This window comes from Typopeltis vanoorti, chromosome 3, assembly GCF_054136105.1.
Source record: "Typopeltis vanoorti isolate ZY-2024b chromosome 3, IOZ_Tvanoo_1.0, whole genome shotgun sequence".
NCBI lineage: Eukaryota > Metazoa > Arthropoda > Arachnida > Uropygi > Thelyphonidae > Typopeltis > Typopeltis vanoorti.
Window position 1 is genome coordinate 139,988,502 of NC_143551.1, and position 17,390 is coordinate 140,005,891.

A 17,390-nucleotide genomic window follows, 5' to 3' on the forward strand; every position below is an offset into this window, starting at 1 on the left:
AAAGAGTCAACGGACATCATAGTGTGAGTAACAAACAACCATGGAGCCCATCTTAATAAAATGTAGGACTTCCTTTCGCTGCGATTACTGCAGCAATTATGGGGAATGCTTTCCACAAACATACGATAGAGAGATCAATGGGAATTTTGGATCATTCTTCTTGAAGGCATGTGAAGTCCTGGACTGTTGTGAGGCAGATGTCCCTTAATCTTACCTGATGCTTCCGTTCTTCTCCACAAATGTTCAATAGGGTTGAGATCAGGGCTCTGTGGAGACCAGTCAAGTTCAGTGATGTTTATTTCCACAAACCACACAGTCGCATCAGAAGCCTTATGACATGGTACATTGTCTTGCTGAAAGAGATAACAGTCAGTTCCACCGAAACACTACAATGTAGGAAGCGTTGCATTATCCAAAATGTTCAGATATCTCTTTGAGTTCCATGTTTGATGCCAAACCAGGAAAAACAGGACCATAACATAACATAACACCACCACCTCTGAATTTTATAGATGGGGTTATGCACTCTGGTAAGAGACCCTTACCAAGCATCTGCTACACTCACACCCGTCCATAACACAGCTTTCCAAGCTTCTACGCCCCACTGTGTTTTTTGCACCATTCAAAACGATGGTGCATATTAGTTCAGGTAATGCGGGACTTGCATATTGCAGTCCTATTATTGAAACCCATAGTTTTGAGCCTTGATTTAAATGTTTTTGAGCAGATTCCTGTTCCAGTCGATGCCCGTAATTCGACATCCAACGTGTCAGCCAACGAATAGCTGGTTTACATATTATTATTATTATTATTATTATTATTATTATTATTATTATTATTATTATTATTATTATTATTTGTGACACCTCCAAGGAGACCAAAGACTCATCGCAGGAGGACACCCACTGTACAACTCTCTGTCTCCACCACTACCAAGCCTCTACTACCAATCAATTACATCAGCACCATCTACCGCCCACCACCACAAGTATTTTTTGTCTGTAAATTGCGTGTGTTCTGAAGGGCCGGTTTGTATGTATGCGGGATGAAAAACCGAGTTTCGGCGAGAAAAACCCTACTACCTTTGTATGAGATCGGCTAACTCACCTTCAATTGAAAAAGTCCATATAAAGATTCCTCCCGTCACGACCGGAATCGAACTCATACCTTTCCAATCGAAGGGAGCAATGTACCGCCATTCTTCCAATTGCGCTACGGAGGCACTTGATGTTTGGTGCATATAGTGGGTCGGTCATCCACTATGGTATCACTTACAGTTGACTCCCTCCATTTCAGTATGATATCACTGATTGTTGACCTGGGATGAACCAATTTTTTAACAATTTACCAAATAGATAGGCCTAAAACATGGCATCCTATCACAATGCCTCTTTCAGAATCTGTTAGTTGCCTTCTTTTGCAGCCATTTCACTTGAACACATTTGCACTGACTTGGGAGCATCATATGTCTCCAATTTTTATTATTGTTATTATTATGTAACACCTCCAAAGACTCATCGAGGAAGGGCACCTACTCTACAATTCTGTCTCCAACCACAACTACATTCATCATGTACACCAACGGCATCTGTCGCTGACCACCATCACCAGTATTTTCACAGACAGTCACAAGCATCCATGCACAAGGCGGGATTCAAACCTGCAGCCTTTTGGCTGGAGAACAGATATGCTAACCACTCGGCCAACCAGGCTGGCAAAGAAAGAAGGAAACATAATTCACAGTCGGCAGGATTCTAGCCTGGCAAAGAGAAACCCTATTGGATTTCAAGTCCATTGCCTGAACCACTCGGCCATGACTAATAAATTTATATTGGCAACAAACACGTGACTAGTTACATGGAACGATGCAACTTTCCCATGGAGATGCTGCTGACTTCTTTTCATTTTTGAGACGAGGGTTTAAAAACCCAAGTTTCCTGAAGGGAACTATACTTTCTTGTAGAGTTTTCATTAAATTAAAATCGGCAACTAGAATCTGACTTGTAACAGTTTTAGGTGGTCCATCGAAATAGAGGGGGAAGGGGTAAGATCTCTGTGCCCGTGATTCCTAGGGACCTGTGATTTCTAATTTTGAGGGTCTGCTAAGGACTTTTTCCCCATAACGACGTTGGCTCACGACACCACTGGGTCTCACTCTTTAGAAGCAAACTCAATATATTACCCATTGGGTAATACAAGCAGCAGATAAAAATAAAAGTGTAAAATGTAATTACGAGGCTCAGCATTGTTTAATGACTGAAAATAATTATCACGTTGATCTGATGTTTGAATCACTTCTTTGTTCGTCAACAGACTCGCGCGTTATCTCAAATACATATGTGCGATACTGTCTGTTATCTGAATTTGTGAAAAATAAGTAAATATTTTTATTACTAATCATTACTATCATTATTAAACATTAAATTAAAATCATATAAGAATTACTGTCATTGTGAAGTGTCTCTATGACACAGATGGAAGATTAATGGGACAATGCACCCTTCGATTAAAAAATAAACTTTAGTTCATTTTTTGTTCGGGACAAAAGAAATTTTCTGAATTTTTTTTCGTTCAGAGTGAGCTAGCAGATTTCACACAAGAAGTAGCAGTTTTTCTACAATAAATCTGGTTTTTCATCCCACATCCGTCAAAATCGGCCATGAAACATGTGTAATTAAGTGACAGAAATGTATTTAGTGGACGACAGATGACGGTGCGTCGATGGTGGATTATGCTGCATATAAATGTCAATTAAGTTGTGTAGACAATGTGTTGTGAAGTGTAAGGTGCCCTTCCGCGATGCGTCTTTGGACCCCTTAGAAGGGTCACGTAATATTAATAATATCACATAATTATCAGTAGTATTAGTTGATTATTATCGCATAATAACTATTATTGTTACGTGATATCTCAAGTATTCAGCATAGGAGAACATGTAAACCACACATTCTACGATTTGTACTGCTTCATTTACACTTTACATAATCTACCATCCACGCTATGCTATCTACTGCCTACTAACAGTAATTTTCTGTTAATTGTGTGTGGGTGGGAGATGCATGCGTGCGTGCGTGCGTTCTCTGGCCGATTTGCCATTGTGCGGGATGAAAACCCGATTTTCCGGGAGAAAACAAACTTACTACCGCAGTATGAGATCGGCAGACTCATTTCCAATTAAAAGAGTCATATAAAGATTCTTTTCATCATGACGATAATCGAACTGAGGTATTTTCCAGTGGTAGGGCGTACTACTGTCCAGTTCTTCCAAATATGCTGCAGTGGAACCAATCAACGTTTAACTTTTCAGCTTCTAGATGCTATCTACTGGAAAATGCACTACAATATCTTTGTCGCTCAAGATTCAAGATGTTTTTCATCTTTTTTTTATTCATCATCATCATCATCGTCATCATCAAATTCCTGATGTGAACCCTTATAAAAGAGTGTACAGAATACTATGATAGTTTACATTATTACTAATCCCTTATAACCTTTCTCCAAATTAGTCTGTTCTCGGACTTCCAATTCACTGATTTATCGCATCAATGCAACTAAATTTTGGTCTTCCTTCGGGTCTTTTTCTTGTAATCCTCGCATCAAACACATCTTTTACTAACCTCTCCGTTCCCATTTTCTTCAAGTGACTATACGAGTGTGTATCACCAGTGGTTATTAACCGGTGTTGCCGGGAACACCGGAATACTTGTGTTCCGCAAACTGGTTACAAGTGTTCCGCTGGTGAAAGATGTCACGTGACACAGTTCTGAGTGTAATTGGCTACTCTGAACTTAACAACTGAAGACTACTATGCGCGTCGACTTCCAAACCAATAGAATATCGTTTATAGGTTATGTGTTTGCAGGATATATTATATTTACGCACTGTCTTTTGCACAGAGAATCCCTAGTTTCAAAAACATTACCGGCAATATTAAAACCAGTACTAGACCAAGTTGTAAATATGGTAAATTACATGAAGTCAAGACCTTTAAAAGCACTCCTCTTTAAAAAAACTTTGTATATCTATGGAAGCCAAGTGCCGATCTTTGCTTTTGCACACTGAAATAAGATGATTATCCAGGAGTAAAGTGCTATTCCGAATTTTATAACTTAAGAATGAATTATTGGCCTTTTTTTCAAAATGAAGGTACAGATGCTTTTGTAAAATGTCTTCAAAATGATATTTGATGTGTTAAAATGGCATATTTAGGCGATAGATTAATTACTTAAATAGCGTTTATACAAGTATCCAAGAGAATAATGGAAATATTTTGACATCCACTATCAAATTGTCAGCTTTTCAGAAAAAAGTGTCTCTTTGGAAAAATCGCATATCAGAAAAAAATACAGTAGATATGTTTCCTTCTCTCCATCATAAAAATGTCGAGGGAATTATTTCCGTTATAATAGAACATTTAAGAATATTGAAAGAAAAGATTTCAAGTTACTTTCATTTCTTAAATACACACGATTATGACTGGATACGAAATCCATTTGGCACAGTTAATACATCGAGTTGTGAATTTTCGTTAGAAGAAGAAGAACAATTAGTTACCTTGTCAACGGATCGTACTCTGAAAATGAAATTCTCTGAAATAACTCTTGAAGAATTTTGGATTTTTGTCCAAGTCGAATACCCAGCTCCCTCCACAAGGGCACTGAAAATTTTGTTACAGTTTTCAACATCATATTTGTGTGGGCTCGGTTTCTCAATAATAACCAAATAAATTGAAAATTTATTTGGTTAGTATTGAGTTAAAAACCAAAAAGTGTGAAAGACTTACTAATATAGACAAAGAGATGAGGATAGCTATATCACATATTAGACCTGATATCCATGAAATCTGCAAAAGCTGACAAGCTCAAGTATCGCATTAAAATAAGTTCCATTTTTGTAAAAGGCGAATCTATGCATATTTTTTATTGTTAGTTTTATGACCGTAATGCTTTTGGTGTTCTCCAGATTTTTCTTATAATCAAAAGTGTTCGGTGACTTCGAAAAGGTTAAGAACCACTGTGCTAAACATTGGTCTACCTGTTGAGCTGAAAATTTACGACGCACCCTTATTCACAACAAAGATCAAGAAACTTGGCTTTGTATATTGTTGACAAATCATACATTACATCTGGTATCATCCGAGATTAGCTCTATTTACACATTCTTCAGCAGATTACATTCTTTTTGAACAAGCCAAATTATTATAATTTAATAACGTAGAGTCACTCGTGAATATTTCTGGTAAAAATCGATTCGAATCAATTGTGCTCTTTTTTTGATTTCTCGAATCTGAATTTAAAATTGTTCCATGATGAATATAATAGAACCTTTAGTTCTATTAATGCATCCTTCATATTAACATATTAAAGCCACGAATTTCATTACATAAAAAGAAACAATAGGCATTGCGATATGCACAGAATCATTAAAAATGTTAATGGGTAACCTCTTATTAATCTAGAAACAGTTTTCGTGCGTATCATATTATGCGATCAGTGCATAATTTGATAAACTTGGTTTAACGGGAAATTTTTGTTATGCTATGGATCAAAATGAAAGTAGGTTTGTCTACTTGGAAGAAATATTTTCTAGGATAAGTAGAAAATTACTAAAATCATGAGAAATGACGCGTCTGATAAAACTTTAAATAACACACACACACACACACACACACACACACACACATGGCACTTAAAAACTCAATTAATTATAAAAATAGTTAACTGTAACAAGAGATGAACTGTCCGAAGGCATCCTATACAGTCAGATGAGAAAATTTATTTACAGCTGTTATGTTAAGAGGTGGTCTTAAAATCAGCGTCTCCCAAAGTTTTGATTAATTAATGCAGCTATACTCATTGTAGTTAGGAAAAATGTTTCATACCTTAGGCTGGCTCTAAAAAAGAGTCTCTCCAACTTGTAACTACTATAGCATTCTAATATTCTCCCACATAATTTCTTCATGTTCAATTAGATCTCATGTTTAGTTAGTCCTCTGAAATTTTAGCAACAAAAGCACAGCAACAGCACTAACCATACTGCTAATAAAAACATTAATAAAACAAATAACGGAGGTATTGGGGAAAAACAAAAAGCGGAACCTCAGCTTTTCTCAGTACTCATTTGTATCAAATGAGTATCATCCTTCACTTTTCTCAGAAATCATTTGTACTAAACACTCCATGGAGATGTCTAAGTGATAATAATAATAATAATAATAATAATAATAATAATAATAATAATAATAATAATAATAATAATAATAATAATCAATTTAACATTCATCTCAGTCACTCACAAAAAAAGCAAATAAAAGTAAAATTCCTATTCTTTGTTCACATTCAGCTTCCCAATTACAGGTTTACCGAAATTTATTTCTGCTTACAGTCTTCAAAATGCAATTCACTCTTTCTTTAACCGAAACAATTAAAATTACACTTAAAGTTTCCAAAATTTAAAAATGGTTGTTTATATAAAGTGATTTATATCATTTAAATAAATTATTTATAATGGAAAAAAAAACTGTATTATTTTTCCCCATTCCTCAATTATATTTCTGATTTCTTATTTAAAGATACTGTTTAATTAGTTAAATTATTTATCAAAATGCATTTTTAAAATTAATACTAATTATGTATTACCTTGTCAGTAGCGTCTATATCACATTTGGCATTTAAAAGAAGAGACAGAATTTCCATATGACCTTTCGATGATGCCCAATGAATTGGAGTTCGGTCAAGCTGTAAAACAAAATAAATTCCAGTTAATTAAAGAAATACTCCAAGGTGAATGAGTTTTCAAAAAATATGGCTGTAGAAAAATATTTTTGAAACCTGATCTACACAAAAAAAAAAAAAAAAAATTCAATAACGAGTTTTAATTCGAGGGATCCAAGAGGAGAACTTGCATTTATGAGACAGTTGAATTTTATCTATAGAACAAAAGCAATTTTGCTGTATCTTGTCTCTTTAACTAAACCAATATTAATCTCCTATCATACCAGCATTTCATTTTCATTTATCTGTTATCATGATGTCGAGTTGAAGCGCTCACCCTGCTCGTGATTCAGTGCACCAGTTTTCAGGAAAGAAGAAGAACAAAAAAAAAAAAAAATTATGGCATAAAACTGCTCTGGATAAGGTGGTTCTGCATAACACCTTATCCAGAGCAACAATTTTGATAAAATATCTATTACAGCAAATGGATCGGATTTCTCTCGAATTGCTTGTCTGTGTATAACAGACTCACTGTCGCAGTGCCTATTATTTCTTTACTAAGATGTGTCGATTTCAGTGTTACAGTGCAGTTAATGAAAGGTACGAGTATACGATCCTTTTCGATCACAGCATTATAATTAGAGGTTATTTCTTTATACAAACTATGTAATTCAGTCGATTTCGACGAATCTCTGTAGGTAGTAGAAAGAGTTGTGTTCGAACATCATCTAGGATGTGAAGAACCTTTATGGACTTTTTAACTGAGGGAGGGGGATAATTTGGTTTCATACGAATGTAGCAGAGGGATGGGGGGGGGTTCTTCTGGAAATTATGCTTTTACATCTAGCATAAAGGCAAACTAGCCAGGTAGTTAATCTTACACATAAAATTAACTACCTTATTCTAAAATTATGGTTGACTAAACCAATCTGGGTAGTCATGGGCTTTAAGGGTCCGTAAAATATCATACATAATAATAATAATAATTATTATTATATAATAATTATTATTATTACTATTATCAGCCATTTTCTGTCCACTGCTGGACGAAGGTCTCCCCAAAGCCCTCCATTTTCATTCCTATCTTGAGCCTTTCTATGCTACTGAGTTCCTGCCACCTCTTTAATCTCATCCCCCCCCCCCACACCGTCTCTTTGGTCTTCCTGCAGCTCTCTTTCCATCTCTAGGATACCATTCTGCTATCACATTTGTCCATTTTTGAGTGTTACTTCTTGCAATATGACTTTCCCGTTGCTATTTGGATGATATTTTCCAAAGGTTATCTAACCAAGTTGAATTCCACGTATAATTTTTTTTTACACTCACCCTCTACTGTGATCTTTTGTTCTAGGTAAATATAGGAGGTTATATATCAATTTCCTAGTGTTCCATTTTTACGGCGTTTTGGTAGTGTATAATAATAATAATTATTATTATTATTGTTATTATGTATCGTAAGAACCTAAAAATTGTAATTCTTGCAATGAATAGATCGCATTGCTGTAACATAACGACTGCATACTGTAACACAATAAACCGAAACTCAGATTAAGCACAAGTTTCGATATAACAGCAGGAGTTATATAGAAGCTAGTTGCGAATGATTATATTAATTAGCCATGAGGGGTTTGTGTAAGACATTCAGAAACAGAATTATAGTTCTGCATGAATGTGTAAAATATTCTACTGGATCATTTTTTATACTTCTTAGTTTCTACGTATTGAAATGGAATATGTAGAAACTTCTCAATATTCAGTAAACACTGTTATGTAAATATTATTCTTCATAATTAGAGGAAATTATTCCGCCGCTAGAAGTTTCACTACTAAGCTAAAGCCATTAAAAGATCGAAAGTCGATCTGCATAATGGTAGTTCGAGGCATATCAAAAAGTGGACATAGTCAATCCCTCGAAACGGTAAGTGTATCTTCACTGCAATACCTGGGTGAATTCCGGGTAATGTGCATACTCATTAGGAAATTTAATTTTTTGCAGACCTTTACTTTTTTTTTTTAATATCACCTCCCCATATCAGAGGTCATAAAACTATATTGCAACAGTGCGTGTTAGCAAGTGATTATGGAAAAGAAAGAATTTGTTAATGTTTATTGAACAGCTGGAAATCATAGCACTTGGGGAAAAAGTGTGGAGAAAGGCGTACTAAAGAACAGAGGTAACGGAATAAAAAATGAGGATGAGAACTTCGTTCGACAAGCTTGACAGTAAATTATACATGGCCGTTGATTAAGGGAGTTAGAAGTTGTTCAGGTGAAAGTATTGCCTCGAACGGAATAGGACATACTTTTTATTTATTTATTTATTTTGGAGGCGGAGGATGCACTACGGATGCGATGTGTTTGTTTCAGGAAAGGCAAGTCAGCACAAGAAGAGAAATATGATCATGATTCGAGATCTTGATCATATTATCAAAAGTAAGGGGAAGTGCAATTATATCTTTCTTACGAGAAATAAGAAAGAATTTCAGCGCTACCAAAACAGAGGACTGTGTTTTGATAGTTTTGAAAAAAAAATAAAATAAATAAATAAAGATATCAGCGTTTAAGTGTTGGTTAGAGTAGATGCTATGTCTTTTCCTTCGACAGACTATACATTATTCGAATGATTCAGTCGCCAAGACCTCAATGTCATGATGTTTAAAAAGATGAATGTCTGTGAAATAAAATAGCTCTAGGGAAATTAGAATAATTTCCCTAGAACCATTCATAGAGAAATCTGAAAACAGAAAACTATTCGACATGATGCCCAGTGAACAATCAGATAGGAAAGGGCAATTGCAAACGGAAGCAAGTAGACCATAAGATGATAGTTAGTAAATAAACCTGTATGCCAAACCAAAAAAAAAAAAATCTGGAAATATCAATAGCGATCACAAGGGTCTCAAACTCCGTAGCTTGTATACAAAGGCATGTGAGGTTGCTTAAGGTGATCACTAATTAATTAGTGGCTATTTTTGGAGACTGTTGTACTGATTCCTCCATTGTTTTTCATTTTATCTCGGTGTTAACTTGGGCTAGATATAGGCTACTTTCCAGTGGTAGGTAAATGCCAGGAGAAAATGACAGCTTGTATAGCTAATTGTATGGTTGATGATGTTAGAAAGTTAATTATAGAAGAGGGTCAAGAATGGGAAGGGTAAAAAATCAATGAACATGTTTCTACACGGAGAACCCAATCTTGCGTCAGTGAGTAGCTTCAGCAGTTCCCTCTGTATGCTCTTATATGAGGATCATTCCATATACGATGGCAGAGTAAGTGGTAGCAGGAGTATTCGCTAGCTGGTTTGGAAGGCTGCTGACTCGTTACCATAAGGTCTGTTACCTATCTAGCGGCCAGAATGCAGAACCGTTTGCTTCTGTTGAATGGAAAGAGTGCTGACTCCATAGTTAATGTGTATTCGGCGTGCTCATGAAAAGTATATTTACACTGTATGTGTGATGAGTGGAGACAAAATGCTGGAAACCATACCGTGCTGGTTGAAGGAGTGATTAAGGCATCTGCTCTCCAACCAACAGGCCACAGGTTCGACTCTCGCGGTGAGAATGAATGTTTCTAATTGTCTTTTGTGAAGATGAATTTCATCTATCACAAAATTTACTATAGGTTTACAACCTTTCCTGGATGGGATTCGCATTAAAAAAAGTATCATGGAGAACAAACATTGCAATAGCCATTCTGGTTATTAGATGCTGCTTCAGGCCTCTAATAATCAAAGCAGTGGTGTTTCACTGGAATACGAAAATAATAGATCACCTAGAGGCATCTTGCCTGAAGGGCCAGAGGAGTGCAGTTTTTGGGAGCAAATTACACTGCCACATTTGATTCTGAGGAAACAGTAAGTTATGTTGATTTAATCTCTGGTTTAATCCCTATTTTATATAATTTTTGGCTAGTGCAGGAGCCTTTGAAATAGAGTTATGGTCGTTTCCTTTTTGTTTTTATTTACATTCAGGTTTTTCATTTCATTATTTATTTATTTGAAAGGGGGAGAGACTTGAGTTTGCAGTCCGATATTATTATTTCTTAATTATTTAACATTAAACATTATTTCTTAATTCATCATCTTCGTTGTGTGTGTGTGTGTGTGTGTGTGTGTGTGTGTGTGTGTGTGTGTGTGAAAGATATAACGCTTTCCTTATAACCTTAGTTTTTACTTCTAGCCAACTAACCGTATCTGTGACCGCATAATTTCAAATATTCTGTTTTATTACTGGAATATGAAAGACTCAAATCAAAGCAACAAAAGAAAAATATTTCAGAAAATTGTCCACTACAAAATACCAACCCATATTGTGATAGTTTGTTTCGCTACAATTTATTCATGTTTAAAACAGTATCTTCTATTATTTCAATGACAAAGTAAAGCACTTGTACTGTAATTAAGTTTATAATGACATTCCAAGGAATTCCCGGACATTAACGACCCTTAATTTCCTCAAGCAAAAGTGAATAGGTGCACACACTAATTTCTTTTTCATTGCTAACATTCTTCGCATTATTATTCCATGCTGTTTAAATATAAGCAACAACATTAATATGTAAAATTTCGCTCGCCGTAGTTATAACAACATATGAATATTTAACCTCCAAAAGTTTCTTATGTTTCAAGGAATAATTTCAGTGTTGGGAATAACAGCTGTAATTCGTCTAGAATGAGACTGTAATAAAGACATTTTGCTGATTGGGAGCACAGTCATATATGATCACTATGTATCGTACTTCACTGGAATTTTCGTGACGCACTACTAAATCGTAAATATAGTGAGCGATGCATGTGCTAACAGGAAATGAAAATTTACAAGCTAGTAATATCTGAATATTAGCAGCATTAACTAAGAAATATTTTTAAATGTTTAAAAAAATACATGAATTTTAAAGTGCTAATAAGTCATTTTTTTCTTCAATGCACATTTGCTGTGTCTTGTCTCCTTAACGAAACCAATATTAATCTCCTATCATACCAGCATTTCATTTTCATTTATCTATTATCATAATGTCGAGTTAAACCGTTCGCCCTGCTCGTGATTCAGTGCACCAAAGTTTTCAGGAAAGAAATTTGGTGCACTGAATCACGAGCAGGGGAAACTGTTAAACTCGACATCATTATCATGATGTCGAATTGAACCGTTAACATCGTAGCTCCTATCTTAGTATACTTGATTATAAGTTGATCAATAATTCTTCATAATTTTCAGATTAAGTTTTGTTCCCAAACCCTTCAAATTAATATCTCTAAATGCTTCAAATTCTATTTGAGACTCTTTTAGAAGTCTTCATATTTTATTACTTTCCTAATTTAGGATTCTACAACCTATACCTCCCTTATTTGGTCTCTGAAATTTTTGGAAATCATAAGGTAAGTGCTAGAATGCAGGAATGTTTTTGTTACAAACTTTAACTGAGTATTTAATAAGACTCAGTTTAAAATGTAATCATGAAAGAAATATTTTCCTGGAGTGCACGAAGGACTTGTGTTGTAAGCTCTTCAAATATTAGCTAATGAAAAAGAGAAAATTAAATTGTAATTTTATACTCGTTTTTATCTGTATTCATCTTTTTCTTCTATCTTTTGGAAGTAACTAGTGCTACTTCAAATGTATAGGAAAGTCATATAAACTTGGTTAACTTGGCTATATATAAGGAAAGTTATATACCTGATTAGGATTCCTCCCCCCCCACACACACACACAATAAAGTGTATAACATTTTTTTTTTTTTTTTTTTAGCTTTGCACAAATTCGCGATTAGTCTTGATTTCTATCTACCTGCTCGGCAGGACGTTTCCTACCGAGTTGCTAGGAAACATCCTACAAGAATATCAAACCAATAAAGCATTAAACATATCGACAAAAGTAAGATGTGTGAAACATTAAATCGAGGGCAAGCTATTCCTTCAGTGCAGTTTTTATGTAAGGGTTTCTAAAAATAAAAATGAAAATATTATTCTAAAGTTCACTTATAATGCTGATAAGTAGATGCAAAGTGCATGACAATGCACTTTACTTCTGTAGAGATAAATCCGTTGAAAATACGTGATGGAACGCACAATTGTTTTGAAGAGACAGAAGTAGCAGCTGACTAAGACAATTATAATGCAGAATTACAAAACTTTAGTATCTCGCTTTGACTATTGTAAATGTTAAAAACAGATGTAAGGATGAAGTAATCACTGCGTGTATTGCAGATTATCAATTAATTTGACACTGAAAATTGTTCTAAGTATACACAAACTGTCACATATCTATATTATTATTATTATTATTATAGCTTCTCAAGCATGTGAATACCACATCATCTATTGGTCATGATTCACTTGAGAGACTTGTACACCAGTCATTGCTGTATATTATACTATTCAACTATTCGACGTTATTACTTATTTCATTCTCTGACGAATTTGTTTACCGTTCTTCGCAATAAGAACTTCTTCGACAAATCATGTCTCTGAACCTAATTACTGAAAAGTCGAATTTCCATATACTCATGTTGCAAGTTATTTTAAATAAACAACAATTTTAATTAATCATAACTTCTAAGACGTTCATTAATTTGTAATATATCAACAAACTAATTTTCACTCAAACTAATTTTTTAAATAAACAAAAACAAGAACAACAACAACAACTAATTTCTTCCTCGCTCGGTTGGCGGATTGGATATCGCCTTAGCACTACAAACAAGAAAATGTCAGATTCGAATTTCTCTGTGAAATGTAAGTTTGCAAATTTCTTTAGGTGGTAGGTAATTTTTGTCTCCCTGTACTAGACCACACCTTGCTTACTTGGAGACCTGAAGTGGCTTAGAGTTGTCACATGTTTGGAACGGTTTTAGTCCGCTTAGAAGTTGAATCACATATAGGATGCGAAGAATTTTGATGAACGTTTTTTTTCAGCTGAAGAAGAAGTGTTAGCTGAAAAGTGGAAGCTTTTTTTTTTTTTACTTCTCAGAAATTCGGTATTTCACCCCCCCCCCTTAAAAACAGGCAAATTGCCTAGATTTAGCAAGCATGTTATAATGGCTTCACAGCCTTAGTTGTTTGGGTTATAATATCGTTCTTCGCAAGTAAGAACTTCTTCCACAAATCATAATATCTCTGAACCTAATTACTGAAACGTCGAATTTCAACTGCATATTTTTTGTACTCCTGTTCAAGTTATTTTAAATACAAGTGATAACTTAATTCCATTTTGTTTCCTTACATTATTCTAGTGTTGGTACTTTGGATCATCATTGGATCAATGTTACTTGCTTCCCTTGACCACTTTGTTGGTTTCGGCTAATCATTATGCATGAATTTTAGATCCCCACCTTATTTAATTTATTTCATGAATAAAGCCTATTTAGGACAGATGCTATAACCTATTTAGCATTTATATCTCAATAATTTTGTAGACCACAATTTTCCTTTACAGGATGGTTAATAAACTATCCCGTATGAGAACCAGTTCTAAACTTGAAATCAGGATGTAAGAAAAAAATAATCAGTTTAATATTATACAATGTTTGACTGGTGTAAATACCAACTTCTATTGTCGGGGAGAATGTCTTCATTTAAATCGACCGAAAAAAAAAAACACGATAGGCTGCCAATGTGGTGGTTTCTTTGAGTTCGGAAATGTTCTTCACTATTTACCAAAATAATTCATTTAACACCAATGTGAACGATTTTGTTTACGCCGAAGGACAAAAAAGAGCCAGAGATGGGAGGCGTTGTTCATTTTTGAGTTTCATTCATTCATGAGCTCATGCGTTACCACAGATCACTGATAAATCACCTCATAATTCATTCAGTTCACGCGCTCATTTAGGTCGATGGTTTATTTAGCTCCTATGTTAAAAGTTATTTAGAAATTCTTGGCATGCATCATGATCATAAAATGTTCTTAATAATAAATTTTAAACGAGAAAAAAAGTTTGTAATTACAAATAACAACTGGAATATTCTGCATCAGTTTATTTATCAAATATTTAATTGAACTTGACAACATGACAGCCTTGTTGACCGAATGGATAGCATCTCCACTTTCTGATATGTTAATCTAAGTCTGAATCGCACTGTAGCATGCATTCCTGATAGTTTTCAGGCAGTAGATGATTTTTACAGCCCTGTGTAGGCAGCTACTCTATTTAAAGGAGGCCTGAAAGAGTGACATGAAAAAAGTAACATGTTTGATCTCTAGAGCAAAGTTTAATAGTTATCTTGTCTGTGGTCTACTCATGCCAACATTTGTTTAGAATTATTATAAATATGTAAATGATCACCTTTGAATATAAAACTTGTTATAGAGTATGAGATGTTATTCACGGTACAGTACATTGATGCGGCTGCCGGAAGTCCTTTGAAGTTATAAACTATATCCAGATGCTTTATAACTTCGGTCTGGAAATTAATTAAAAGTTTCAGGACTGCTGACAAATAATGTTTCCATGCCAATTTCGAATCATGAATAATTTAAATATACGATAAGATTATTGGTACAATCTGTTGAATTATATTACTAGTGATATTTGACAACAAGGCATGTTATTCATAATTCATAATTCATTTGTAATTAGCATGTTTGAGTTGTCTTGTTTAGGAGAAAAAAATCCGAATATTTGTAGAAGATACCTAAGGTTTATAATTTGTTCCAATAAAAACAGAAGGATAAAACTGCAATGTTCGAAAAAACAAAACGCCTTGTTAGAAGGTATCAACTGCATGTTGATGCCGTCTTCAAATAATATTAAAAATTGAGACTTGTATTTTTCCCAGATAAAAAAGAAAATTCTCATGAAATACATGCGGGAAGTTTAAGTTTTAAGTTTCGACAAAAATTTATTTAAAAATTGTGTAACTTCAGTAATTACTAAAAATTACATCCGCATTTTAAAATTACATTAAAAATCAATAACTGAATTCTGTTACCATCCCTCAATACTTCAAATATTTTACGGTTATTAATATTTTTAATAAAGTGCTTTGTTTTTAAATCGAAAATTTCAAAATTTTTCACTGGAAACAATTTGACATCTTTGTGAAAGATACCTACTATTACAACCTGCTACATTTTTACAGATTATCCTCATTGATTTTTTTTAAAATTATACTTTTGTCGTCTTCTGTTACTATTGCCTATTTCCTAATTCAAAGATATACTCTGCCTTTATAACATTAAATAATATCTGGTGCTTCTAACTTTTTGATTCAGTTGCAGAATCCATTAATCTGAATAATGCTTCAGAGGCGCTTCATGGACGTCAAACAGCGACAATTCGTTTGATCTTCCACGCTCAGCAGAGACGTATATTGGAGATGTTATAGACTCATCAGCTACGCGGTGAGCATCCTTGTAAAAGTTCTCGTTGTCTCTTTCATAATGGACAATGGAAAAAAAAAGCAAGAAGGTAATAATAAAAACGATAAATTTTGAAAATTGCTTTTGACGTTTAAATGAATTTCATAATGTATTTTAGAATGTCTTAAACTAATGAAATACCCGTTATTATGAAGAAGAAAAAAAAAGAACGATAAAGAAAATCGTATCTCCGTGTCCGAAATAAACTAAAAGCATTATTATAACACCTTTGCAAAAATGATTTTGCAAGGAAACATAATGAAAAATAAAATTTATTTATTTAATTTTATTGACAATATACAGGGTGTTCGGGATAAATTTGACATATTTATAATTAATTATATTTTTCCGTAAGTTACATGTATTAACACACACTTCTCTTCATTTAAAAGTTTGGACCCTTCTTCATTCATATACAAGATGTCAGAAAGGATGGATAGCTGGAACCCACCTGAATCATGGAAGAGAATAACTTGTATCATGATGATTCGTGCCCGCCATCAAAATAAGGATATTACGACTGCTGCCCAATGCTCCCTGAATACAGTAAAAACAATCAGGCATGAACTAGAGACTTGCAATGGTGACTACGAGGATGTAGCAAGAAGAAAGATCCCTAGCAGACGATCTGATTGCGTTCGTACAGCAGAATTCCTCGCAAATCTGCAGGAACAGGTGTTGAAGAACCCTGGCATTGGAATTCGGGCTTTGTTCGTGGAGTTGCTAACTGTAGTCAAGCCCTGGATAACAAGGGTAGCCAATGGTAGGCCGTATGTATGGCAGCAGGATTCGGCCCCTTGCCACACCTCTGGAAAAAGTCAAAAATGGTTGTCTGAAAATTTCTACGACTTCACCAGTCCAAATGTTTGGCCTCCAAACTCCCCAGACCTTAACTCCATGGATTATTTTGAATGGGGCGCAGTTGAAAAAGACACCAATCGCACTTCCAGTAATACAAAAGCCCAGTTAATGGATAAAATTAAAACAGTTTTTGCGGCCCTTCCCAGGGAGACTGTAGCATCAGCTTGTTCGAGGTTCCGAAGCAGAATTGAAGCTGTGATCGATGCTAATGGTGGTTATTTTGAGTAAATCTTGTTGATAGTATTGTAATTAACTCTGCCTGTAATGTTTTTTTGTCAATTCATTAAATTTAATAGATACAAAGATTTTCTTTTTCCTTACGAAACTGTCAAATTTATCCCGAACACCCTGTATATTATCTGAAACTTTCCGTTAGTGCGAAGTTCACATAATAAATCAATGTTGGCTGGAACCTCGTGGAACATTAAGTAAAGAGTTCTATGTCGTGAAGTATTGAGC

The 17,390-nt window shown here is 34.5% G+C and overlaps 1 protein-coding gene across 1 annotated transcript in view; it reads right to left on the reverse strand.

The window, feature by feature from the left end:
• LOC150108606 (uncharacterized) overlaps positions 1-17,390 on the reverse strand; it is a 271,872-nt gene that overhangs the window by 229,730 nt on the left and 24,752 nt on the right. Inside the window, exon 3 of the mRNA XM_090390490.1 lies at positions 6,639-6,737. Coding sequence (XP_090246616.1) covers positions 6,639-6,737 — 99 coding nt within the window. The remainder of the gene's footprint in view (positions 1-6,638; positions 6,738-17,390) is intronic.